This window comes from Rhinoraja longicauda, chromosome 4 (genome assembly GCF_053455715.1).
Source record: "Rhinoraja longicauda isolate Sanriku21f chromosome 4, sRhiLon1.1, whole genome shotgun sequence".
Taxonomy (NCBI): Eukaryota; Metazoa; Chordata; class Chondrichthyes; order Rajiformes; family Arhynchobatidae; genus Rhinoraja; species Rhinoraja longicauda.
The window spans coordinates 13,194,936-13,222,709 of NC_135956.1; the positions used below are offsets into that span (position 1 = coordinate 13,194,936).

At 38.3% G+C, this 27,774-nt stretch overlaps 1 protein-coding gene across 8 annotated transcripts in view; it reads left to right on the forward strand.

Annotated features, from left to right (window-relative positions):
* The window catches only part of gra (granulito), a 52,317-nt gene extending 24,543 nt beyond the window's left edge, over window positions 1-27,774 (forward strand). The window contains exons 4-7 of one of the 8 annotated variants that reach the window (XM_078397220.1): window positions 48-183; window positions 7,977-8,089; window positions 17,773-17,894; window positions 27,669-27,774. In XM_078397220.1, coding sequence (XP_078253346.1) covers window positions 48-183; window positions 7,977-8,089; window positions 17,773-17,856 — 333 coding nt within the window. In that variant the 3' untranslated portion in view covers window positions 17,857-17,894; window positions 27,669-27,774. Of the gene's footprint in view, window positions 1-47; window positions 184-7,976; window positions 8,090-14,736; window positions 14,815-17,772; window positions 18,142-19,656; window positions 23,821-27,668 lie in introns of those variants that run through there. The other 7 variants (XM_078397219.1, XM_078397224.1, XM_078397225.1 and 4 more) reach the window with 7 other exon arrangements.

Consider the following 27,774-nt stretch of genomic DNA (forward strand, 5'->3'; position numbering starts at 1 on the left):
ACCTTTGTTTTGTTTTGAGCAAGTAACCAATGTTTAAAACTTTGCAGACTATTTCAAGTGGATATGCACAACGGGAAACCAAGTGGAGTAATATTCCATCATTTAGAAGCAAACACGATCTTAAAGGACAAGAACGACCAATTGAAAGACGCCATTCTGGTCAGGGAGATGGCACAAAGAAGGGTAATTACATAGTTCATACATATTCAGAGGCAGTATTAAAAGATATGCATTTATGAAATATATTGCAATAGATTTATATACCACTGCAGCCCCTTATCAAAACAAGTGATCCTCATAGTACTCTATCTTCAGGAATGTTCTGTTTCTTGTGCTGATTTTATGGCAATAATAATTGTAATGGTTCTCAGCACCTGTACCTTCTTCCTGATGATAGCAGAGAGAAGAGAGAATGGCCTGGGTGGTGTGGGTCTTAACTGCCTTCTTCAGACAATGCTCCCTGTAGATCCCTTTAATGGTGGCAAAGCCAGTGTCTGTGACACACCAGGCAATGTTCACACTTTCTGCAGCCTCCTTAGATCTTGAACGTTCACATTTCTGAAGCAGGCCATGATGCATCCAGTCACTATGCTCTCCACGTAATACTTGTCAAATTTGAATCGAGTATTCAGTGATATGCTGAATCTTCTCAATTTCTGAGGATGATGAGGCATTAGTGAGCTTTCTTCATGATTGCATCGATGTACTAGCTGCAGGACAGATCATGTGTGCACCCAGGAACTTGGAAGCTGTTGACTTTCTGCACCCCCATCACGTCAATTAAGACAAGTTGCCTGATCCCTTGGCTTTCCCTTCCAGAAGTCAACAATCAGTACTGTTAACATTGAAAGCAAAATTGTTGTTCAGGCACCATTCAACCAGATTATCAATCCTATACCATGACACCTCTTTATCTGTTATTCAACCAATGATGGTGGTTTCTTTGATGGATTTAAAGATGGCATTGGAGCTGTGTCTGGGTACACATTCGTGGGTATTTGAGAGAGTAGATCAGGGGACTGATCATAATCCTGAGGTGCCCGTGTCCTGATGGTCAGCGAGGAGGAGGAGTATTGATTGAGGTCTGCTGATGAGGAAGTAGAGGATCATTGCATAGGAATGAACAGAGACACAATTCTCTGACTTTGATGATGAGTTTGGAAGGGATAATGGTGTTGAGCTGTAGTCGATGAACATCAGCCTGACAAACACGTTCCTGGTATCCAAGTGATCCAGCATAGAGTGTAGAGCCAACTATGTTGCATCTGCTTCTGATCGATCATGGGCGGTAAGTGAATTGAAGTGGCTCCAGAACATTACTGAGGCAGGATTTATTCACAAAATGCTGGAGTAACTCAGCAGGTCAGCATCTGCAGTTATTTTCTTATATTACTGAGGCAGGAGTTGAGTTGTATAATAATCAACCTCTCAAAGCACCATCACAAAGCATGCCTCTGGTCGGAAGTCTTTGAGGCATGTCATCTTGCTCTTCTTGGGCACCGATATCATAGATGTCCTTTTAAAGCAGGAGAGGACCTCAGACTATAGTACTGTGAAGTTGAAGACCTCCACAAAAAATCCAGTTAGTTGGTGCAGACATGTTTTGAGAATGCAGCCAGCTACACTATCTGGGATGGATATTGTTTGAATGGGCTTCTGACGTAAGCCATAGGTCACTGAGTTGAAGGGACTTTTGAAGGTGAATCGTTTTTCTCCCTTTTGAAGCTCACATACAAAACATTGAAGTCACCTGGGAGTGACACTTGACATCATTGTCATTTCAGCTCATGGTAGGAAATGATGGTGTGCAAGCCCTGCCATAGTTGCCGAGCATCTGGCTGATCCTCCAGTTTAGTACACAGGAGTCCCATTTACCAAAGCATTTGTGCTTAAAATTTTATCAGGTTTTCTGTTAATCATTGATCCAAGGTTTATTTGCAGATATTGTGGAATGCTTTGCATCACTTGTAACATTGAATAAGGCTGTTTCATACATGGTGCACACACGTGTCAAAATATGCAGAGTACAAAGCAGTCAGTCTTAGTTTAGTTTAGAGATACAGCGCGGAAACAGGCCATTCGGCCCATCGAATACATGAGTTATCTATCCTACAAACACTAGGGACAATTTACACATACACCAAGCCAATTAACCAAGCCAACTACCTGTATGTCTTTGGAGTGTGGGAGGAAACCAAAGATCTTGGAGAAAACCCACGCGGTCACGGGGAGAATGTACAAACCGTACAGACAACCCCCTTAGTCAAGATCGAACCCGGGTCTCCTGCGTTGCAAGTGCTGTAAGGCAGCAACTCCAGTGTGCAGTCCTTGGGCGACATTAATTTGACATCTGCTCTGTCAGTTTGAGCTATACACATGCATAATATGAGTAAAGTGGGTGAAGGGTGGTGACAGGTCTGAACAGCAGTGGTAAAACCTCCCACAACCACCTGAGCCTTAAAGGATTGTTAAGGGTTCACAATCTGAATTGGAGAAAGAGTTGCATTGCTGAGATTTTTATTTTGGACATGTGAAGGCTTTTGGAGGTTGGGGGGGTATAAATGTTGGGTGAGCATGAGGGAATTGTCCAAGCATAACCAGGAGACAACTATCTCCACATTTGAGGAAAAATGTATTCGGCAGTTTAAAGCAAAAAAGTCCTCACTGAGATCTGTCACCTATAACAGTGAGCACAGCTCCAGTTACAAACCTCCATGTGGAAAATGCTCAACAATGAACCATGAATGTGGATAAATGTGAGGTTATGCACTTTGGTGGCAAGAACAAGAAGGCAGATTAATATCTGAATGGTGTCAGATTCGGAAAAGGGGAAGTGCAATGAGACAGTCACTGAAAGTAAGCATGCAGGTCCAGCAGGCAGTGAAGAAAGCAAATGGCATGTTGGCCTTCATAGCGAGAGGATTTGAGTACAGGAGCAAGGAGGTCCTACTGCAGTTGTACAGGGCCCTGGTGAGACCATACCAGGAGTATTGTGTGCAGTTTTGGTCTAATTTGAGGAAGGACATTCTTGCTATTGAGGAAGTGCAGCATCTCTGTAGAGAAGGAATGGATGACGTTTCGGGTCAAGACTCTTCTTCAGACGATTCCCAGCCATTCCCAGGATGGCGGGACTGAGATCTGATGAAAGAATGGGTCGACTGGGCTTATATTCACTGGAATTCATAATGCTATAGAAATTCTCCCATTAAATTTATTCTCTCTTTTTTGAATCGAGAGTAGCAGACAACACTGACATGCAGATTTCACAAGATAGTAGGTTTTTTGAAGTTTTTGAGACTGGTGGTTTACAGTCATGGTATTATGCGATTAACATGTGAGCTCTAACCTTTTCTGGAATAAGAAAACCGATCAATTCCTGAACATGCAAGTATTGTACCTGTTGCCAGCAGATCTACCCAGAAGAAAACTTATGTGTCTTCTTTATTCTGAGCCTGCGATATCTCAGCGTGATCAGATTGATTGATAGCTTTTTAGAAGATGAGAGCTATCCCTGCATCCATGGTTTCTGATTTCATAGAAAATTTTAAAATCTGTGCAGGAGTAGGCCATTCGGTCCTTTGAGCCAGCACCGTCATTCAACATGATCATGGCTGATCATCCAAAATCAATACCCCATTCCAGCTTTTTCCCCATATCCCTTGATTCTCTTAGCCCTAAGAGCGAAATCTAATCTAATTTTCCTGTGTGGGTTCCTACGTGATGAAAGATTTTAATACAAAGTAAGTCACGGTATCCTTGAGGAAGGTTTGCCGGGCACTTTGCAGTATACTGTAGAGAGAATTTGTTTTATTGTTGCCTGTAGAGGAGCTGGTAGTGATAACAAGGAAAACTAACAAAGTAAAAGAGTCAAGTAGGAGATTTTTGCCTTTGACTTTCCAGGCAAGGTCACACCCTTCACATAACTATATAAATTATTTAAATACGCCATGTAAAGAATTGCTCTACATAGCACACAAAAATATTGTGCAATTTATTAGGATTTCTCGGCCCATGATTTTCTATTCTCTAACTGAATTGCAGGATATTTCTGGTTATACAACAGCAAGGAAATTCTTTTTTTTTAGCAATACTGTGCCCAAAGATTACTCTGCAAGATCTAATATATATATAGATATTAGATCTTGCAGAGTAATCTTTGGGCACAGTATTGCTAAAAAAAAAGAATTTCCTTATATAATCTTATTTGGTACAGTAGCATCCTGTAATTCTGAGACGTTTCAACTTTGTGACAGGACAGCTTTGTATGCCTTGAAGGTCTGAGCAAAGGCAATACATTATAAATCACAATTAAAGCAAATAACACCAATGCACCTTATAGGCCTATAAAAGAGAAAATTACAAAATTACAAAAAATTACAAAAAATAAATGAATTGCTGTGCTATGTATTTTTATGGTGTTATAAACTAAAAAAGGAAATTTGTGTAGGGCTAACAGAGAGATTGGCCAAGGGCTGGGAGGGAATCAGGCATAGTGGGGGCGTGGCTGTGTTTTGCAGCTGCGGCTCACCGGCAGTCTCTCTGTCTTTTTTTTGTTTTTTGTCTATTGTCATCGTTTAATGTACGTTTTGTTCTATTTTTAACTCTGTGTATGTGTGGGGGGGTGGGTGAAACCTTTTTTCAAATCTCCTCCTCAACGGAGATGCGACCTTTATCGTGTCGTATCTCCGTTCGCGCTGTGGCCTAACACCGTGGAGTCGGCGGCCTCCAGCTGGGATCGACCTTGAAGACTCCGGTCGCAGGGCCTGGACTTACCATCTCGGAGGCTTCGGCCGTGGGCCCTGCAGACCGCAACATCGGGAGTTCGCAGATCCCTGGCTGGCGACCGGTTTTTGGGAGCTCCAGCCGTAGCAGCTTCGACCGCCCCAGAGCGCGAGGTTTGATTGACCCGCTCGCAGGCTCTTCATCGCCCTGCGTGGCTCGGCCGTGGCACTTTCCATCGCCCGGTGGGGGCTCAGGACTTTCATCGGCCTGCTCGGCTCGGCCCTGGGACTTTCCATCGCCCGGTGGGGGCTCAGGACTTTCATCGGCCTGCTCGGCTCGGCCCTGGGACTTTCCATCGCCCAGTGGGGGCTCAGGACTTTCATCAGCCTGCTCGGCTCGGCCCTGGGACTTTCCATCGCCCGGTGGGGGCTTCAAAAGTTGGGAGCCTCGATCACCTCGTGGCGCCACGGGAGAAGAATGAGGAGGAGATAAGACTTTGCCTTCCATCACAGTGAGGGTGTGCCTGGAGCAATCACTGTGATGGCTGTTTGTGTAAAAATTGTATCTGTGTGTCCTGTGCTTTTTGTTGTCTACTGCCGGACCCTGACGTGAGAGGACGCTGGCGTTGTTTATTCGCCGCTTCTCCGTTAGGATAGTTTGTCTGTTTGTTTTTATGTTTGATTGTTTATGTAAGCGCTTTGAGCTTCTGGAAAGGCGCTATATAAAATAAATGCTTATTATTATTATTATTATAGTGAAGGGTCAATGGAGGTCATTTAACATTGATGCTTATGAAATGGCCAGGGAATTAGAGATGATCGACATTACACAGAGAATTTCCCACAGAGTATTCCCAACGAAGATGGCTCCCTGCTCACAGTGCATGGATATTTTAATATCTGGGCTTCTGAAATTTTGGTACTTGGTCACGACCTCTAGGAACAGCAACATTTGGAAGGAATTAGTTAATGGTTCTTGGTCTTCCAAAATATTCCAAATGGAATTTCAACTGGAGGTGGCGGAGTATGGACAAGCATAATGCATCCAACACCTATTGTAATTTGCATTTTTCTAATCCTTTCTACATGAATACTGCTCGTCCCCACTGCTTCCAATGACCTGGATTCAATCTTGACTTCTGATGACTGGATTTTAAAGTCTCCCTGCACTTTGTATATATCTTCTGTGTGCTCCAGTTTCCTCCCACATCTAAAGATGTACGTGCACTGTACATGCACCAAGCTTGTCATTGAGTGGCAGAATCTAGAAGAGGTGTGAGGAGTGGCGGTGTGGTAGTGGAATTGATTAATATACAGGGAAAATTATATGAGATTAGTGTGGGATTAGTGAAAATAGGTGATTGATAGGTGCCATGACCTCTGGATTAAAGGGGCTTTTTTTGCTGTATGACTCCGTTACTGAGATAGGATAGGCCGGTGGTTTGTGAAGTGGTGTGCACTATTCTCTCTTTATTGCTGGTTTACTGTGTGTTTCTGCTGCATGCATCCAAAGTTCCTAATATCATTGCAAATGTTTCTCCTTGATCTTGAGTGAAGCCGGAATCAATAAGGATGTTGCATTTTCACAAGGAGGCTATGAACACATCTTTTCTTTCTTAATTTCTTCCCTTAACAACATGGAGTGTCTGTATTGAACATCTGGTGTCAGACAGGGACACTACAGCACTTTGTGTCTTTTTGTGCATTAACCAGCATCTCCAGTTCTTTGTTTCTACAAGCAAAAGACCTCGTGGATCCCAATACAGGCACTGGCATCTTTTAAACCATGTCACTGGCTGAGCAAAGTGACCACGAAGTTTAGTTTAGAGATACTGCGCAGAAACAGGCCCTTCGGCCCACCGAGTCCGCACCAACCAGCGGTCCCCACACATTAATACTACCATACACACACGAGGGACAATTTTACATTTTTACCAAAGCCAATTAACCTCCAAAATTGTATGTCTTTGGGGTGTGGGAGGAAACTGAAGATCTCAGAGAAAACCCACTCAGGTCATGGGGAGAACGTACAAACTCCATACAGACAAGCACCCGTAATCAGGTTCGAACCTGGGTCTCTGGCGCTCTAAGGCAGCAGCTCCACTGTTATGCCACTGTGCCGCCCTTGTCCACATCATATGTGTCAATGTAGGCACTAATGCATGCAGGCTCTATTATCTTCATCAACCTGGCCCCAAATTATCAATATTAACAAAAATATTATCACCTGTAGGTCTGTAATGGAGCTCTATATTAGCCACATATGTATCTCCTCTCTTAGAGCCTTACATGAAACCTCTTGACTCTCAGCCAACAGAAGTGACAAAGTCTACAGTGATTGGCACCTTGCCACCCGGTTTCTTTACCAATATGAATCAGGTCTAATGCGATGAGAATGACTAGGAGATCAAGGAGCTAATTAACTGCAAATGGTAGATGTTCCTAGATTGGAAACCCTGCCATTGTTCAAGGGAAAAGAAATAGCTCCAAACCCACCTGAATGCAAATGCACAGCAGAGACAGTTGACCTAACGAAATAACGGTAGATGGGAAGAATGCAGGAGGTGCATCAACTTGCTGACAGCCATGAGTCAACGGTTCCGCAGCACTGCTCAGAGTGCCAATGGCTCCAATCAACCGAGATGAGAATTGAAGTGAACATGTTAAGGACTGAGAGCTAGTGTCTTCTATGAAAATATTTTCATGGAATCACACAACACTTAGCAAGCCCAGTCAAGCATTGTGACAGTTTTTTGAATACCCATCCAATTATTTTTATTCCCTTCTTTCTTCCAGAAAACTCGAGACATATAAATTAGGAGCAGGAGTGGGCCTCAGGGGCAGCATGGTGGCGTAGCGGTAGACCTACTGCCTTACAGCGCTAGAGACCCGGGTTTGATCCTGATGTCTACGGAGTTTGTATGTTCTCCCCGTATTTTCTCTGATATCTTCAGTTTCCTCCCACACGCCAAAGACGTAGGTTTTGTAGGTTAATTCGCTTGGTATAATTGTAAATTGTCCCTAGGATAGTGTTAGAATGCAGGAATCGTTGGTTGGGGCAGACTCGGTGGGCTGAAGGGCCTGTTTCCACACTGTATGTCTAAACTAAACTAATAATTTGACCCTTAATTCCTGCAATGCATTCAAACTGATCATGGCTAAATGCAGAATGTTGTGTCTGCTTTCTCTTTATGTTTTTAAATTTTATAGCGAAAAAAATCCTTAATTTGTTTACCAATTCAATCTACTTTTCAGATGCAGAGAGGATAACGTACAGCAGAGAATTTCTGATGAAAATTGCCAGCCTGCCAATTTCAAAAGAGAAACCAGAATTTTTGCCATCTCTTCCTGTGGTATTAGAGAGGCCAGTAAGTTGTGTCCTTTGGCAGTATTTGATAAAAATTGGTCAATTACATTTTCTGTAACAGTGCTGAAGCAATATTTGCAATTTTGATCTTTTGTTTGTTTTTAAGGTAACCAGATAACCAGATAATAAGAAAACTTAAAAGAATGTACCTCAACTCATTTGTAAATTGCCATTTCTAGCAACTGTTTTCAGAAGTAACAATATACTTCTTGAAATATTCTGTAGTACATTTTGAAAGAACAAAATCATAAATAGAATATCACAATTCATTAACTTCCAACTTGTGACTTATTTCATACTTTGTTACCTGCTCATCAAAAACCATTTTAATTTTTCTCTATTTGGAACCAACAGTTCTCAGCATGAAATATTACAGTTAGAATATCAGCTCACAGGTTATATATATATATCAATTGAAAAATCTGTAGTAGTTGCCAACACAATATAGCTCTGAATAAAATTATAGTTTAGAAGTGATATTGACTCCAGCTAAATATCTATGGTAATATGGGATGGAGAATGCTTAACTTGTAAGTCAACATAAACTGCTGGGAGAAGGTGAAATCAAAGCATGGAAGAATTGGGCAAAAATGTAGATATTGTTCGCACAAATATTTGTTGGACTTATTTATGTTTTCCAAGTCATCAACATGAAATATTGATCTCGGGTGCCATAATGGCTGTGGATCATAGATTGGCGTCAGTAAAGTGAGCAAGGAATATGACCAAATAGTGGGTGCTTTGCCCGAAAAATTGGCAGATAGGGAAAGCAGCAGTAAGTGGTAATTGCTTAAGTGACCTGAGATGTTTGGCTGTGAAACAGGAATGGAAGAATATGTGGTACTTCATGGAGCAGTCACGGTTCCAATGACCAAAATTAGATTTCTGACTTTAGGTGGAGCCTGCATGTTCACACTGTGTCTTCATAGATTTTCCCCAAGTTGTCCTTTTTCCTCCCACATCCCAAAGATGGTGTTATTGGACCATGTTAGGTCCTCCGAAATGCGAGTGCCCAGAAACTTGAAGCTGGACACTCTCTCCACACTGTCCCCGTTGATAAAGATCGGGGCGTATTCCCCGTTGTGTGACCTACGGAAGTTGATGATCAGCTCCTTGGTCTTGGTGGTATTTAGGGACAGGTTGTTATCAGAGCACCAGTCCGCCAGGTTCTGCACCTCCGCTCTGTAGTTTGTTTCATGTTCTACAGGGTGAATAATATTGTCAATATCCCAAGGGAGAATACAAACAGAACAACATAATGGCACACAAAATAAGGAAGGCAATATTACATAGTACATAAAACATAGAAAAGTACCACACAGGAACAGGAACAGGCACAACAGCCTACAATGTCCATGATGAACATGAACATTAACTAATCTCTGTCTACATATGATCTGTATTCCTCCATTTCCTGCATATATATGTGCCTGTCTAAAAGTCTTTTAATCATGTCTGTTACCGTCACCATCCTCTGCCTCTCAAACAGCCTCTCGGGCTCCAATGCTGCAAGAGTTAATAATCCACGTTTGACCAACCTCTATTTTTAGATAATACCCTCTAATCCAGGCAGGATACGGGTTAAACCCTTTCTGCACCTTCTTCATAGATTCCACTTCCTTCCTGTTATGGGAACACCATTAAATTTAATATTAACATTACGTGGGGTGACCAGTACTGCACACAGTTAATGCTGCTGGTGTTTGGGCCAGAGATGCATAAGGTGTTGTTGATCGACTAGCACTTCTAATTACAGGCAAAATAAATCCCTGAAGAGACATTTTTGAATGCTACATATTTGCAAGCACAATTAGGAAATAGTTGGCGAATATGAAGTCAAACTAAAGACATTGGCAAAAAGATAGACTTTCCAGATCTTTTTAGAATTGGCATTGTGTAAGTTATTATTTGGACGGGCAACTGAAAGAATTTAGGTGAAACTATTGGATATGCTGCACTTAATCTTCAAGAGAGATGGCAGAATAGCTACTAATTTGGAAGTTTAAAAACAATGTTTTGTTTCTGCATGGTTCCAAGATGTACGCAGGGCATGAGCTCACTGAAATGTTTATGGCAGCCATGTCATGTGAAAGCTGCAACTGAGTTTGGTAAGTGGCAGGAAGGCTTGACATGCATGTAAAGGGAGACACCCACCCTGAGAATGTCCATTCAAGGTGACCCAGTGCTGTAGTTGCCTTGAGGATGCTAGTCCCTGCAGAAAGTTACTTTTAGTAAAGGCACTAGCCTTACTAAAAAGACACCTTAGGAGACATGAAAAGAATACCAAGAGTATTCTACAAGAGTCGTGGACATGGTGCCAGCAAGACCTGGATGTATGTTAATTTGTCCACTGATCAATATGAAGAGGGTATTGCATTTTGACAGCAATGAAATATTAGCACAGGTGATGTTGATTACAGAAATGACTGCGGAAGCTACCGTAAGGCCAAGGAGCAAACCTGCAAAATAAAGTGAAAAGTTGACTTAGGTGGCTTAGAAGGAAGGGCATTTGGAATTTAGAGGCAGCGAATTATAGTCCAGTGAGGAGACCAGTGATTTGGACAGTGATTTATTCTCAGAACAATGAGAATATTTGCACATCTTGAAGCCAAACAGTTGAAAGGATTATCAGGTCTGTTATAAGATGAAAAATGAAAAAGTTCAACATCAGTTTAGTTTAGTTTATTGTCACGTGTACCGAAGTACAGTGAAAAGCTTTTTAATTGTGTGCTATCCAATCAGATGAAACACTGTATGAGATTACAATCAAGTCGTCCACAATGTTTGGCTCAGATGTGACAGATGGTCAAGATATGACTGCACTAGTTCTGAGGAAGAATTCTGTCCTCAAAACATTTGTTTAGAAGATTGTTCACTCGGTAGAATCAAACACCGCTTGAAGTTGATAAGTTAAGAAAGAACTGCATTAGAGATGATTTGGTTAGAAAAAACAAAACAAGATGACGTAGTAACTTCAAATGAGACTGCAGAAAGATGAAGGTATAGTCTCTGGGGAATGAGTGGAAATCAGTGTGATTGTGTGAAAGTAGATGTGCAAAGTTTAAGAGCCTTAAGAAGCAACTCTGGTTTTCTCCAGGCTCCATTTGTTATATTAGATACATCGCTGAATACTGTGTATATCTGTAATCATTAAGAGTTAATGGAGAAGGGTCTCGACCTGAAATGTCACCTATCAATTTTCTCCAGAGATGGTGCCTGAACTACTGTTACTCCATCATTTTTTGTGTCTATCTTTGGTATCTGCAGTTCCTTTTTATTACATTAAGAGTTAAATATTATTGGCCGTTGAAGTTGTTTATGTACAGTTTGGTGTTTGCAAGTAATGCCAGGAAGATGGTGTTCAAGAATTTGTAATGCAATGGATTCACAGTTATGAAGATAATTTTATTGAAGCAACATTTTCAGAAGTTATGAAGCCAGATGAGCACAAGGTCGATCTAGAGACTTAAATTATCAAAATTATCAATACCTGGACTACATATTTCAGAGATATCAATTGCACTTTGCAATGAAGAATTCAGTGAATGAAGAGATTAAGTAATTTTACATTTTATTGAAATTACTCCTGTATATTGATGTAAATTGTAAGTTAATTGTATAATTTTATATATGTAAACAGTTGATGGTTTGTGTGGGTTTATCACCTCTTTAAAGGGGAAATAGTGTAGTGTATTTAAGTTAGAGAAAAGCACATAATTGTAAGTATGCCTTTTAAGAAGTGACTGTTGTGATGTCTGTTGATACAATGTTGTGCCAGACACTACCAAAAGTTGAAAGCCTACTGCTTAGAACCAACCATTGCGTGTGATTCTTTGGCCTTGACCAGATAGGTACGGATGGAACCACGGTGAGTAGGGTTTCACCTTGGACGAAGGTGGAGAGATATTTGAGGAATATGGTATGATCCGTTGTGTCAAAGGCTGGAGAGAGATCACCAAAGGGTGAGAAAGCTGGCTGTCACAGTTATACAGAATGCCATTCGTAATTTTGATGAGATTTATTTGATAATGCTAATCAAAAGTCAGTTGGAGGGATTCAAATAAGAAACTTAATATTAAATTAGGCAGTATTTCAGAAGGATGCAACACATTCATGTATTTTTCAGGAAAGACAAATTCCACAAAGATTGTGGTTATAGACCAAAGCTTTGAACTTGGCAATTTGAACATTGAGACGAGATAATCCTTTGTGCTTAAGACCAATAGTACTAAAGTGCCATGCATTCTATGTCACCTTGTGGTGTTGCTTTCTTTGCTAAAAAGTCTTCCATGGATATTTTAAGGAGTCAAGGAGTGATTTTGCTTTTTTCCCCCACTCTTCCCACACTTGGGTTACTTGATCTCCAACCCAAACATGACTTGTCATGTGAAATCCTAGATGTCCAGATCAATACTTGTAAGGCCATCAGCATTCAATTTCAATAGTTTCTTCACGTTTGTATATTCAAAGGGAATTTTATCAAGAATTTAATAAATGTGATTGATGCATCGTTCTGAAAGGTCGTTTGGGATCGTTCATTCATATGACATGTAAACAGAGGCTGGTGGGCATATAGAGTGAGTAACAGTATGGTTTGTGGGTTTTGATGTCACCTGCACTAAATTCGTGCATATATACGGCCCACAAACAGCAGGAGTCACTCATACTGAAATAACCCTTATTTAGTAGGTTGATAATTGCTTTTGACAATTGCTAAAGGAGGCTCAAACTTATGGGAGCATCTGAGATGTTGAAGTGTTGCATGTAGGTCTACTTTTAAGTAGTTTTCATAGCAACAGCTCCCTACCTCCCTTTGTTGCCCATGTCTTTAAGGATTGCCAATCATCTGGATTCTGCTTCATTTGTCTCCCTGTCTATTCACTTTAGCAGCTTAAGCCCACCCCACTTTTGATTGCTGATAGCCAATTTAAACCCTGACACCCCCCTCCCCAAATTGCCGATTGCCAAGTTTCTAACCAGGTGATTTAGAGAATAGTGTATCCATCCATTTTCTGGTTTAAAAAAAACTCTTATCCAACTTCAATCACCCAATCAAATAACACCAATATGACCAGCAATTGAAGTCTGATCCTCAAAGTCATCTATGTTACATCCACCCCAAACCTTTCCATCTCCTCTATTGTCTTTACCCCACCCCCCGATTGTATCTATTTTCACACTGTGATATGTGGACCAGTTGATTTTCTTTGCTAGATCTGCAAAGGTGTAGCCACCAGAGGCAAAGCCTTTGTGTGTACCATAAACATGTGTAATAAAACCTCTGTAGCACGATTTTGCACAAAGCTGGTGTCGGCACTTGTTCAGCACCTGTTCAACTGTAATGTAGGTAAGTAACCGTTTCTAGTCCATCATGTTGCACTAATTAGACTGAATATTTTGATGAAGAGGTTTGATGTTCTGCGTGTAGACTTACAAAATATATTTGCTGAAGTGCACTCCCTGTCAGCAAAATTGGAGCCATGAGTTAGGAAACAAAGACTAAATGGTTATTTATTGGACTGAAGAATGATATACAAAGTTGATGTACCTCTACTTTTCTTCATAGATATGTAGGACATGACTTTGATTTACAGGCATAATTTATAGACAATAGACAATAGGTGCAGGAGTAGGGCATTCGGCCCTTCGAGCCATCACCACCATTCAATGTGATCATGGCTGATCATTCACAATCAGTACCCCGTTCCTGCCTTCTCCACATACCCCCTGACTCCGCTATCCTTAAGAGCTCTATCTAGCTCTCTCTTGAATGCATTTAAAGAATTGGTCTCCACTGCCTTCTGAGGCAGAGAATTCCACAGATTTACAACTCTCTGACTGAAAAAGTTTTTCCTCATCTCCGTTCTAAATGGCCTACCCCTTATTCTTAAACTGTGGCCCCTGGTTCTGGACTCCCCCAACATTGGGAACATGTTTCCTGCCTTTAACGTGTCCAACCCCTAAATAATCTTATATGTTTCGATAAGATCCCCTTTCATCCTAAATTCCAGTGTATACAAGCCTAGTCGCTCCAGTCTTTCAACATATGACAGTCCCGCCATTCCGGGAATTAACCTAGTAAACCTACGCTGCAGGCCCTCAATTTCAACTTGTAGTACTTGGAAGTGCAATAAATAGTGAAGAATACTATGATTGATGTCATGTTTACTTAGGCTGATGGAATGAGGAATGCTTTATAGATAACATTTAATGATTAGAAGTGCAAAGTGATGAGGAGAGGCAATATAATTTTAAAGGTCTGGTTTGATAAGATGTCCAATGATGCAGAATGACCTGGAACGGCATGCATATAAATCTATGAAGGTGACAAGGTATGTTGTAAAAACTGTTTAAAATGCTGGAATATAAAGCAGCATATAAACCAAGAAAACTATTTTGAATCATAAAAGGCTAGTTCAGCCATGTTGTGTGTTGTGTCCAATCTAAGCACAGCATTTTTAAAAGCACGAGGCAGAATAGATTTATTAGAATGGTTTCACGGATAAAGAACTTTGGGATTTGTGGAAAGACTGGAGAGGATGGTGTTCTCCTTTAGTGCAGGAAATGTTGACAGGAGATTTGATAAAAAATCTTCAAAATTATTAGATTGCAGGCAAAGTAAGTAAAGAGAACCTATTGCTATTGCAGAGGGGTCGAGAAGCAGAGGCCACAGATTTAAGGTGATTGACCAAAGAACCCAGGCGACCTGAAAATCCTTTTTACACAGTGAGTAGTTAGGATCTGGAAACATTCTTATTTGGAAACATTTCTTACCTTCCTCTCCTTGATCATTCCCTTTGTTGTTTCTGGTCCCACTCCAGCAATTACAAATTCTTTTTGACAAACTTTGCAAGAGGTCCAGAAGGAGCTTGCTCCTCAAAAATGTTTTTTTAAATTCTCCCTACAGTGATCAACATCTTACCAATTAAGTAATAAAAGGAAACCCCATAGATATCATGTAGGTTCCCAAATGGTTACAATTTTGATGTCCCTGCAGCATACAACATTACAGCTGAGAGCACGAAAGACTTTTCCCACAATGTTTCTGTAGAAGCAGTCAATGACATTACCACATGTTGTGCACTGTTCCCTCTTGTGCAAGCACTCTGTGCCTGTCGTCTAAGTGCCTCTGTCTGATCTACTGCTACTACAGATAGGAATGAAGGAAGACAGCGAGCCATTCTGAAATGGTCGTATTCTGGTCTGGCTGTGAGGCTGCTGTCTCAATGAGGAAGGTGAATCTGAGGCAGGACAACTGCTGTTTGCTCCATGAACTCACTATCATTCACCTGGGCCAGGACATCAGATGGTCTTGCATTCTGATAGATCACAAAATGCTTTTATTGTCTTAAAGGCAGCAGTTTGGACTTGGTTAGTGACATAGAGCACTTGGATAGTAAAGATCTGAGTTTCATCTGCAGCATTGGACAATTAATCTGTGCCTATGTTGTAATGATACTGGGGCTGAAGCTGTCATCTTTGCCGTCCAACATAAATTCTGCTTTCTTGCCACTGAATTAATTTTCCTCCATTACTACTATTTCCGTCAAACATGACATATTTTTTTAATTGAATTGAATATATTTTATTAGCCAAGTATATGTACATGCAAGGAATTTGCCTTGGTGCTTTGCTCGCAAGTAACAACATGATATACAGTAAACAATTAAGAATAAAACATAATTTAAACATGTGAAAGAATTTCTTTCTTCCACTTAGCCAATATTGCCTTCCTGCTTGCCTCCTTTTCCGCTGCGTCTCTGAGATGCCAATAACTTTTCAGCAGTTTCCTTTTATTTCTTTATATTTACTGTACATTCTTAATTGCCCCAAAACTGCAGAGATTGTTAAGTGGCAACCCCCTTTGGTGGGAAGTCACAGTTAAAGTAAGACGTACAGATTTTCTTTCCTGCAGGATGCTAATAAACAGAATATACAAGCGTTTTTAGTAGTTTGTATGAAGATCCAATAATGTCCTATTTACTACTGCTATGACTACTTTTAGTTCCAGATTAATTTGATTATTTAAATTACCTAGCTGCTATGGTGGGATTCAAACATATTCCTAGATCGGAAGCCTGGAAATTTGGCTCTAGTAAATTAATCACTATGGTCCTATTTCGGTGCTCTCATTGGCAGGGCTCTTATTTTCCATCCTCTGTACATTTAAATGTTATGCCTTACAATGTATCATGTATGTCAAAAATGCCAAGATGTCTTTCTTACCCATCATCCCGATTGTTACAGTCTAATATTAATTCATAACCCTTTCAATTTGAACTTTAAGCCTCTTCTTTATATCTGTTTATGAGATTTACTTACTTTATCTACAATGTCCTCCACTCTTATGTTTTTCATTCCATCTTGCAAATAGATTTTCCTGTAATTCTTCCTGTTGATTTATGTGACCAAACAAAAGTTCATCCCTTCTAATCTTCCTTTTTCTATTATCTATTGATTGTAGGATATTCAATATATTAAATATATATATATAAGTTGCAGTCGATTCTTGCTCAGATGGGAAAGTAGAAAGACCCAGAATGTTTAAGAATTTATAGTAAGAGTTCGAACATTAAGCCACTGATGACAAGCTAAAGCAGTTCTTTTTTTTTAAACAAAAACATCAAATAAAATCTTAATTGTAAGATTGTTACGGACTGGTGAAATAAAGATTTTTTCAAAAATCCTTTTGAAAATGTTGAAAGAAAAGAATAGTCTAATTAAGAATGATTGCTGGTAATTTAGACTTCAGCGCAAAGTAATCAAATTCATTTAAGAAAGGTTATTTTACATTCTGCACAAACAGTAGAGAAATTTCAAATCATATAGTAGATTTTAAGAAACTGAAGAAGTTAGGAGGTAAATGACAATAGTTTCAAAAGCAAATGGTATTTTAGGAAACTATGGAAAAATAAATTTAGGGATAGTATTTTTATTCAAAGTACTCAATACAATGTTAAAGTTCATGGGAAATTTACTTGATAGTTTGAAATTGTCTGTTTTCTTGCTGACATAACAATTAAGGTATATTTTCTGGATAGAATATACTAGCTAAATTAATTAGATGAATGAATGTACCTCAGTCTCTCAAGAAGCTGTTACTTCGAACTAAGTCAGGAAGTACCTGATCACACCAAACCATACTTTTTGAGAACTTTGGTTTCCATATGAATGAAAAATGTGTTACTAATATTTAATTTTAATAAATGTAAGAAATCGTTTGTCCCTGTAGGTACTGAAATATCTTCTTGTTAGCAATGGCAGTTGATGACTGTTCACTATTCCCTAATACGATTTAATGTTTGAATAAAACCCTCAAATTACAGTATTAATAAAATTGTCATATTTCACATAATAAACTATGTCATTTAATTTTGTTGCATATAGCATTTAATCAAAGAATGGAAATAGAATGGATTGAATTTATACAGGACTTCTCCAGTTGCTTGATGTAAATTCATCTGGAGAAGGTCCATAATAGATTTTCTCCATTAAAGTCGCACAATGTATTTTTGTGTCTTTTTGGCTAAATACAGCATGATTGTCATTTGGAATATTTTACTGTTAAAATAAAAAAAACAATGGAATAAATTTGTTTAAAATGGATTTTGATGTGCATAGATTGTTTTTTTTTTGCATTTGAAATCCTCTATAATGGACTAATTGTTATGTCTTCTTACTCAGAGAGAGAGGTTGTATGGAAGTGGACGGGGTTTATGTTTTGCTTACCAAAAGATGGCTACGAATCATCATGGAATTGCTGGCTGAATGACTTTTGTAAATCAAGTCCTGAACTCGCTTGGAAGGTGCTTATATTCTGTTTAATATTTCTAAACATATCTACTGGACTTTTGGATCTTTATGGGAAGAACTCATCCAACTTTACTCAACAGCTGGAAGATTTTTTTTCAGTGATGAGCTTCATGATTAATTTCTTTTGATTCTAATTAATCAAGATGGTGAAGTACCACATTTGTAAAACAGCACTTTTGGTAGAGTTTGTGCACTTGAAATAAATTGAAAATGGGTTAACAAAGAATTTTTTAATGTAGCAAATGAACTGTATAGAAAGGACAATACTATAATTCTAATACTCTCTTTTGAAGAATATTTATTATACTTGCCCATTTCACATTTTGGAAATATCAAGATATTCAAGGTCATGCATAAAAAGAAAATCTTGTTCATTTAATTTTGTCATATCATTTCAATCATTCTACGCCAATCTCAAAACATTTAAAGTATACAGTATTGAGATGTGCCTTTTACCTACAATGTTTATTATCCAGGAATGCAAAAAGATGAATTACATACTGCTGACCAGTTCATACTCCACCTTTGATATTATCCTTCATGTGCAAGATCGGATTATCTTAGTTATCCATTAAGAGAAATGATAGCCAGAATTCCTTTAAAAAAATGTAATGGAGTCATCTATCTTATCCCTTCCCGTGTTGCAGATGCTGCATCCTGAATAACTTGGTTGTTTTCAGGAAAGGAGTTTATCAGTATCATCATTCTTTACATATGATATTATGAAATAGTTTGTAATAAGAAGTTTGAAAATGCAGGTTAAAGACTCAAATATAGTATTGAACCAAAGAGCAGATGGCCATGAAAACGTCAAAAATAATGATGAGAGCTACCTCTGCTGATGACAATTTGCAATATAGCACCATAACACTTGTGCCTTGGAGTTCTGTCTAGCAAGTAATAGCGCATGCAGTATGTAATCTGGAAACCCATTCTAAGGCTTTGTAAATTATATGTAACACCTTGATTCATTACACAGCATTGCTGTCCCAATGTTAATATTGATTTTGTTTTCAATTTGTAGAGTATGTGGAAGAATGGGGGGAAAGTGATAATAGCCATTGATCATTTCAAATTGATTACAGACAAGTTGCATGCCTTGCATGAATTCTTCTGGCTAAAATCAGTGCAGTGAATATTTTTTCATCAACAGTTTAAAACTTTGAATTCATAAATTGAGATAATATCTTATGGATTATGATCTTAAAATGAAAAGTAATCATATGTAGCATGCTCTGCTTGAAATTTACATTATCCACAGCTAGTTGCTAATATCGCAGCCACAATCACTCAACCTTTATATCTTCTTGTAGCATCCAAATATCCTCATAACAACATGACCTCCCACCTATTTTAATGTCATCGACAGACTTAAATACTTACATTCTGCTCCTTCCTCCAATTTAAAAATAAATATTCGAGTGACAAGAACTGATCCTTTGGGCATTCCCCTAGTTACAACCATTCAGCCTGAAAAAGACCCATTTATTCCAACTCCATTTTTCCATTCCATGCTAACAGGCTTCCACCAGTATCGTGAGCTGTTAGGTTGTTCACCAGCCTTTATGTGGCACCTCATCAAATGCTTTCTAGAAATCTAAATATACTTCAGGTTCCCTTTATTGACTCTGCTTGACTCTGTTCTCAAAGAATCCCATCAAATTTGTCAAATGTGATTTACTTTTCATAAAACCATATTGACTTTTATTATTTTAAGCTTTTCATAACGATTACTTAATTCTTCTTTGATTATAGATTCCAGTATTTTGCCAGCAACAGACGATGGGCTAACTGGCTTATAGTTTCCATTCCTCCATGAACAAGGGAGCCACATTTCTGGCTTTTCAGTTCTGTGGCCAGCACGCAAATAATCGCCTGGGTTCGGCGCCATCTTTGATGAGTTCAAACAATTCTGTCAGAACTAAATGAATTTGGAAAACTTCAAATAATGACCCACTATGTTCAGAGCCTCTTTAAAACCCTCAGGTGGGGGTTATTGGGCCCTGGCAATTTGTCTACATCTAGTCTCATTAGTTTTTCCAATACCATGTTCCTTGTGATATGGATTATTACAAATTCTTCCATGCTTTTTGAAAACAATCCTACCAGTATGGGGCGTAGAGTTGCTGCTTAAGACACCAGAGACCAGCGTTCAAACTTGACTACAAGTGCTGGCTGTATGGAGTTTGTACATTCTCCCTGTGATCCCGTGGGTTTTCTCTGGGTTCTCCGGTTTCCTCCCACAGATGGACAGGTTTGTAGGTTAATCGACTTCAGTAAATTGTCCCTAGTGGGTAGGATAGTGCTAGTGTACGGGGTGATCACTGGTCGGTGTGGACTCGGTGGACTGAAGCACCTGTTTCCACACTGTATCTCCAAACTAAAGTATCTGGGATATTTGCATTGTGTTCTCCATTGCGAATTTTAGTACAAAGTATTGATTTAACTTTGCTGTCATTTTGTAGTTTCTTGTAATAGATTTGCCATTTCACTTTCGAGCATTCCCGCACCTGCCCTTACACCCCTCTTCCTTTTTATTTACTTGTAGAAGCTCTTGCCGTTGGTTTTCTATTTACAATTAATGTTAATGAATCAAAGGAAGGGATGTGTGTATAATATATCTATGTAAATCCAGGTGGGAAAATAAGTTGCAAATTAGACACAAAGAGATCCCATAGGTTTACAGAAAATTAAGTGATTAAGAAGAAAGTGGCAGATGTCATAAATATGTGTGGAATTATTCACTTAAACTACAAAGAAATAAAAAAGATTGTTTTTAAAAGATGAGAGAAAACATTGATTAAATAAGGATTAGATGCCCTCGTAAATATATCATACAAAGTTTTTTTTTTAAAAAGACAGTAAATGCTGGATTAATTTAGTGCAATAGGGAGCATTGTTAGGTGAGGTTTCGGGTCGGGCCCCTCGGTCTGAAGAAGCATTCCAACCGGAAATGCCACCTATCCAAGTTCTACAGAGATGCTGTCTGACGCACTTAGTTACTCTAGCATTTTCTATCTGTTTGTGTAAACTAGCATCTGCAGTTCCATGTTTCTTCATAACCAGTGAACATGCACAAATATCAAACAATTGGGAAGCTGTAAACCTGATTGCCTATGGATGGGAATATTGGCCCAAAACGCCATGCTGCAATTTTAATTGGGTTTTGGGGAGACCACATCCCGACTGTTATGTACACTAGATTATTTAAAGAAAGATACATGTGCATTACAGATTGAACAACAAAATTTCTGGATGACCTCCTGGGAAAAGATTCCATCCTTTTGAGAATAAATGATGGAAATTGGCATGTTTTCTGAGCCTGTTAAAAATAAAATATAATCTAATTAAAATATGTAAAATAATTTGAGGATTTGATAGGTTTTGTTAAGTATCTTTCAAAGCTAGAATATCATGAACTAAGGATGGGACTTTACCGATAAACAGTTGTACATTTAGGACTGAGATAAGAACTTTATTTTTCACCCTCAGGGATTTGAATCTTGTTGAGTCCCAAACCTATAGTGTTGTACAAACCTATTTTGTTGGCTCCCAAACCTAGAGTGTTGACTCCCAAACTTCAGCTGTTGAGTTTATTAAAAGCTAAAATTGCCAAATTTATGGGAACTCATGAAGTATGGAAATAGAGCAAAAAACTGGAATTATCATTATTTGGTTCAGATTCCCTGTGGATAACAGAATGATCTCAATGGAATGCTGCTTCTCTTTCCTATGCTCTATTTGTAAACTATATCTTCGTAGCAGCCCCCCATACAAATGCAGACAGGTGAGTAATGCTCTTCTGGATAGCATTTTTTTGTAATAACTAAATTGGCATTGGACATGTTAGTAGGATTTATAAATGAGTAATTCTTAGTGCTCTCCTGTTTAGCTGGGGAAGATTCCAGTTTATTGGTGCACACATTACAAGGGTCATTCAAAAGCCAGTAAAATCTGATCTCTGTTGTCTTGTTGTCATTGGGCAAGTTACTCTGAGTTATGAAATAAAATTGATTTTGCATATTCTGCTTCTTCACACCAATTCAGAACTTTTACAGCAACTGGAAAGAGATTACTTATTATGTTCAAACTCATTTTTAGATGATCAACTGCACATCATAAGTATCATCTTATATAGTTGGTCCTGGAAAATATTACAGGCATCAACAAAAACATCCAGAAAAATACCTGGGATGCCATGATTCACAGAATATGTATTGATGCTTTTAATCATATCTCATGATATTTGATTTACCTTGGAATAACTGCCAATAGTTTTTTAATTTTTTTTAGTATGGCTGTATGGTAATTCGAATTTCACCGTACCTTAATTGGTACATGTGACAATAAACTGACCTTGAAACCTTGACCTTGAAACCTAGCTCTTGAAACTTTGGTTTACTTATTACAACTGTTATAGCTTCCTATTAACTGATAAATAATGTTTTCACCACTCAATGAAAACAGACAATACGAGTTCAAACTTTTCTCTGCTATACATTGTAGTATTGGTTTATTATCTGTCCTAAATTTTTTTGGAATTACATATTCATTTGAACCAAATGTGGATGCACTTTACTATTGAATACCCTCCTCCCAGCCTCTTTGATTCCTTGATGTATCAAAAAGAAAAAGAATTCTGGGGCTAATCAGAGCGTAGGGTGGAACAATCATATGACTCAGTGAGTTACTTTCTAAATGGACTGAATTTTTACGGTGGTTGATTTATTTTGGTGGACAACTATGGTAATTCATTTTGATATTGAATATAATTTAAATTTCATTTAGTTCGGATGATGCTACCAGAGGTATGTAATGAAATCATTCCGTTCTTTGTGCCAACCATGTAGAAGAATGTTGGATGTCATTTTCTAATGGCAGCTAATTGTGAAGTCAGTTCTAAATTTTCTCTTCAATCAATAATTGGGAACATCATCCCTAAGCATTGTCTAATTTAACCAAAACAATAGAAATAGTAACCAAATGTAATTTAATTGAAAATAGTTGTGATTTTTCTTAAAGGTGAAATTGAGGTGATAGGTGATTGCCAAGGGTGGGGTGGAAGTGGGGGATAGAGATCAGAATCAGAATCAGAATAACCTTTATTGGGCAGGGTGAGGTTAGTAAAGTGTAGGGATAAAGAGCCTGCAGATTTTTATTACTTACATTTTTTCCATATTTGATGTGGTCACAGAGGACAAGATAATAAGGTATATTATCTGCAGCAGCATTTTACCAACTTAATAATAAATGAATTCTATCTGCATTTAGAATTAATATGTACTTCATATTTAATAGATAAGTTTGACTAGATAAAATTATATAAAAGTCTTTGGACTGTTCCTTGATAATTATGAAGATTTTGGTTATATTCATGTTAACATTATTTTAACAGTGAACTGGTTGTGTGCACTGCCTGATCACAATGTGGAAAAATGTTCATAGATGTAAATGTGTGTCAGGAAAGTCCTGGAAAAAATAGTGGAAATAAGGGCAAACAAACAACCATGAACAACTAATTTAGATATAAATGTTGTTTAAATAAACCTCAAATTCCAGTTTCAGTTTATTTTATTTTATATGCTGGAGAGATAAATAATACTACGCTTAACAAGTTTGAAAATGCTTTGATTTGAGAGGAAAATTATGAAAAATGTGTAACATCAAAAGTTTTTGCAAACTTTTAATTAGTCTTAAGCCATTTATCAAATTAGTTTTATAGTTTGCATTTTTTAAAATATTGATACCCATTTATTTCTCATGAAATTTTGAATTCCTCTTATTAATAATTTGTACACCAGGAAACCTAAATAACATTGATGGGAAAAATTCCAGCTGCGTCTGTCAGAGCTATGACCTTTCTTTGCCTTTTAATTTACAAGACTATCAATTTGGATTTCTAAATTGATATGAAGTGGTCCTAATCATGTGAAAATTTCATCAGCCAAAATACACGAGATTTTATGCATATTGTATGCGTATTATAAGCAATACTATCATGTGGGTGGGAACATTTTTGTATGCTTTCTATTGTTTCATTAAATGTCATGTATTGATCATGGGTGACTGATTCCTTGAAATTTGGATTTAATTTTGTTAAATATAGTGTTCATTGAGTAGGGTATGAATAATTTATTCTGGCAATCATGCTTTGCACAAGTTATTCCTTAGCCTATTTTTATGCCAGCATCTTCATGTACATCAATTCACTAACTTAATTTTCTATTGGACTGCTTACTGTGTGAAATAACTTAACTCGTTCTGACTCATGATAATTCTCATTAGAAATTATGTTGGTATTTCATTTTGTAACAGTATTATTGAAATTCTCATCATTTGTAATGTTTTATCTACTAAATTATCGCTTTGATCTATGAAATGGCCTGCCAAAGGATTATATCAACAAAGCAAGATATTGGGGGAAATTGGAAAACGTAAATGGTGTATTGGTGTGATTATTATTATTGTGTGCAATGAGTTAACCTAAACAATGGGACCAGCCAGATAGAAGACAAGGGTTTCTTCTAATTTAGTTATGTTGCATTGGAAGTTATGTTACTATTTTATGGTTGATTTTAATCTTTTTCTGTTAAGAAATTGTACACAAAATCTAATGTTTGTTTACAGATTGTAATGTCGAAGGTAGGGCGAACATTTGTAGCATTAATTGAACCATAGAAGGTTTTACTGATGCCATTTGCTTGAACTACTGCAATGTATGTGGTTTCTATAGTACTGTTAATTGTGGATTTGACCTAGCAATAAGGAACACTCAGGATGATGTGTGACTTGAAGGGAAACTTACAAATGCTGATTTCCCCATGCGTCTTTGGCCTTAATCATCTTGATTGTTGAGATAGGGGATTTGGAAAGTACTTGAAGAAACCTTGGAAAGTGCAGCTTCCAGATGGTGTGCGAAACACTGGAATAGAAAAAATATTCAATCACATGCCAGTCAAATTGGCTGCTTTTATCCTTGATGTTCTCACTTTTCTTGTGTCATTTTGCAGTTGCACTCATCCAAGCATATGGAAAGTATTCCAAAATATTCCTGATGTACCTTCTAGAAGGTAAAAATACTCTGGAGAACCAGGAGGTGAATCATCCATCTTTAAATATGCAACCCGTGACTTGTTCTTGTAGCCATGGTATTTATCTAGTTGGCCAAGCGAAATTTCTGGTCAACAGTAATGACTAAAAGAATTAAGATCATAAATAGTATGATTGAGTCATTCAGCCTCGAGTCTGCTCCACACTCAAATAGGATTGTGGCTGATCTAAAATTCCTCTAGTCCACTTTCTGTCCTTTCCCTAGAATCGTTGATTACTTTACTGATTAGACACCTATCTACCTCAGCCTAAATTGTACCCCAGAACGTTGTGATCTCTAGATTCACAACACTGAGAAAGAAAATGTTTCCTCATCTTAGTCTTAAATGAGTACCTTCCTATTCTGGCATTATGCCTTTGGTTCTAGAAGTCCCTTAAGAGGAAACAACCTATCCCATCCAGTACGACGTTTCAATAAGGTTCCCTCTCAATTTTAATGAGCTCAGACCGAAACTGTTTAACTTTTCTCAAGAGAACCACTCCATACCTATGATCATCTTAAATTAACCTTTCCTGGACCACCCTCAATAACATAATATTCCTTAATTAGGGGAACCAAAATTGTTCTTCACGTGAGTATTCTTGATGAGATTGCACCAATACTTTGTACAGTTGCATTAAGACTCCCTCACTTTATTCTCTTATGGTCCAGCATTCTAATAGATTTCTCTGCTACCTGTTGTTTTTGTCTGCTGCTTTTTTGTGTTTTGTGCATAAGGATCACAAACTTTATTGTGTTCCCTTCCCTGGAATTTATTTCCACTAAAAAAATTATGTTCTTTTGCCTTCTCTTCCAAAATGAACTTTTTTTTTTTCTCATTTTATAGTTTAGGATAAGCTTGGGCAATTTTACAATTTTGGGATCTTGCCAGTATTGATGCTATACTGAGATTGTTTTGGTTGGAAGTGCAATCTGTTCCTGAGCAAACCTTCATTACTGAAACTGGAATATTGGAGACCATTGTATTTGCAGTACCCATTGCTGTCAGACATTTCCTGAAATTACTTCATGAAGTAAAGGAGCTGAAGACTGATGTCTGAGGCCACAGGAAGATAGGGATAGGGATCATTCACTCAGCATTTCAGATGAGATACACCATTACAGCCAGAAAAATTAAAAAATTGAGGCAATTGTGCAGCTTAGTTTGACATCATATTCACGAATAATAGTTCTGTGGTAAATCCATGAATATCATAGGTTAAATGCCTTTGAGGAGCCAAGTTCAAAATTGAGATACAAATTTGAGAAGGGGTTTCACAATCTCTCCTGATTAATAAAATCAAACGTTTTAATGAGATTATGCAGCATCATTTTGTTTGGGGTGCTAAATAACGTCAAATCTACAAATATTCCAGCAGGGAGTGCCCAGTCAAAATGAACTGAAAGTGCTGCTTGACATTTGCGTGAGGGACCTAAAGTTGGTGGGTGTAATCATAGCCACGATTACCAATACACCGACTCATACTGAAGTACTGGCTACCCTTGGAGTAATAAGCCCAAAATAGGGCACAGATGTAGGGTTAGTCTTTAAAATGTTCAAGCATACAAAGCAATGTCAAAAATGACAATGTCAAAAAGAGATGATTGAAGATGGTCGGGTTGCATAACCATGGTTTGGGAACAGCTATTCCGCAAGAAATTGCAGAGAATTGTGCACACAACCCAGACTATAACATAAACCAACCTCCCTTCCATTGATTCCATCTACACCACGCTGCCTCGGCAAGGCCACCAGCATAATCAAGGGCGAGTCTCACCCCGATCACTCCCACTCCCATCGAGGAAGAGTACAGAAGTATGAAAACATGCCTCCAGTCAGGGACAGTTTCTTCCCAGCTGTCATCAGGCAACTGAACCATCCTATCAACAACTAGAGAGTGATCCTGAGTTGCCATCTACCTCATTGGAGACCCTCAGACTATCTTTAATCGGACTTTATCTTGCACTATACATTATTTCCTTTATCCTGCATCTGTACACTGGACATCTTGATTGTAATCATGTATTAGATGGATTAACTAAACTAAAAAGAACAGAACTGGAGCAAATAGGTAAAACATTTGAGTAAAACATGAACATGCTAAAAACTCAATTTTCTAGATTTAGTCCCAGAAAAATGTTTGGGACCTACAGCTGTTGCAGAGAAGACTCAAGAACATTGTTCCTTAATGTATGATTCAGCCCGAGGCATGAGGAGGGCATGTGGGCATCCATGAGAGAAAATGAGATTGTAAAGACCAAGTTTAGAAGTAATTTCAGGATCTTCTTCCTACACAATGCACAATGTATGCATAAATCGATTTTGGTAGAAATTTTTATTTATTTTTGGCAGTAGTTGCATGTTGCGAGAGTCAAGAGTGGTTTATTGGCATATGTCCTGAATCAGAACAATGAAATTCGTACTTGCAGCAGCACAACCGATATTTAAACATAGTACTCTGTAAACATCATAATAAACAACCCAAAAAAAAGAACTTCAATATATAAATAAAACAGACAAAACATAATAGTGCAAAGCCAAAAACAATACCCACATCTATGTAGTTGGGAGCTTATTTGGAAATTGTAATGGTTAATAGCCTGATGGTTGTTAAGAAGCTGTTCATGAACCAGCATGTTACAATTTTCAGGCTCCTATTCCTTCTTCCTGATGCAGGGGTGAAATGAGTGTGGCCTGAATGATGATGCTGGCTGCCTTTTTGAGGCAGCAACCGCTGTAGATCCCTTCGATGGTGGGGAGTCAGTACCTGTGATGGACTGGG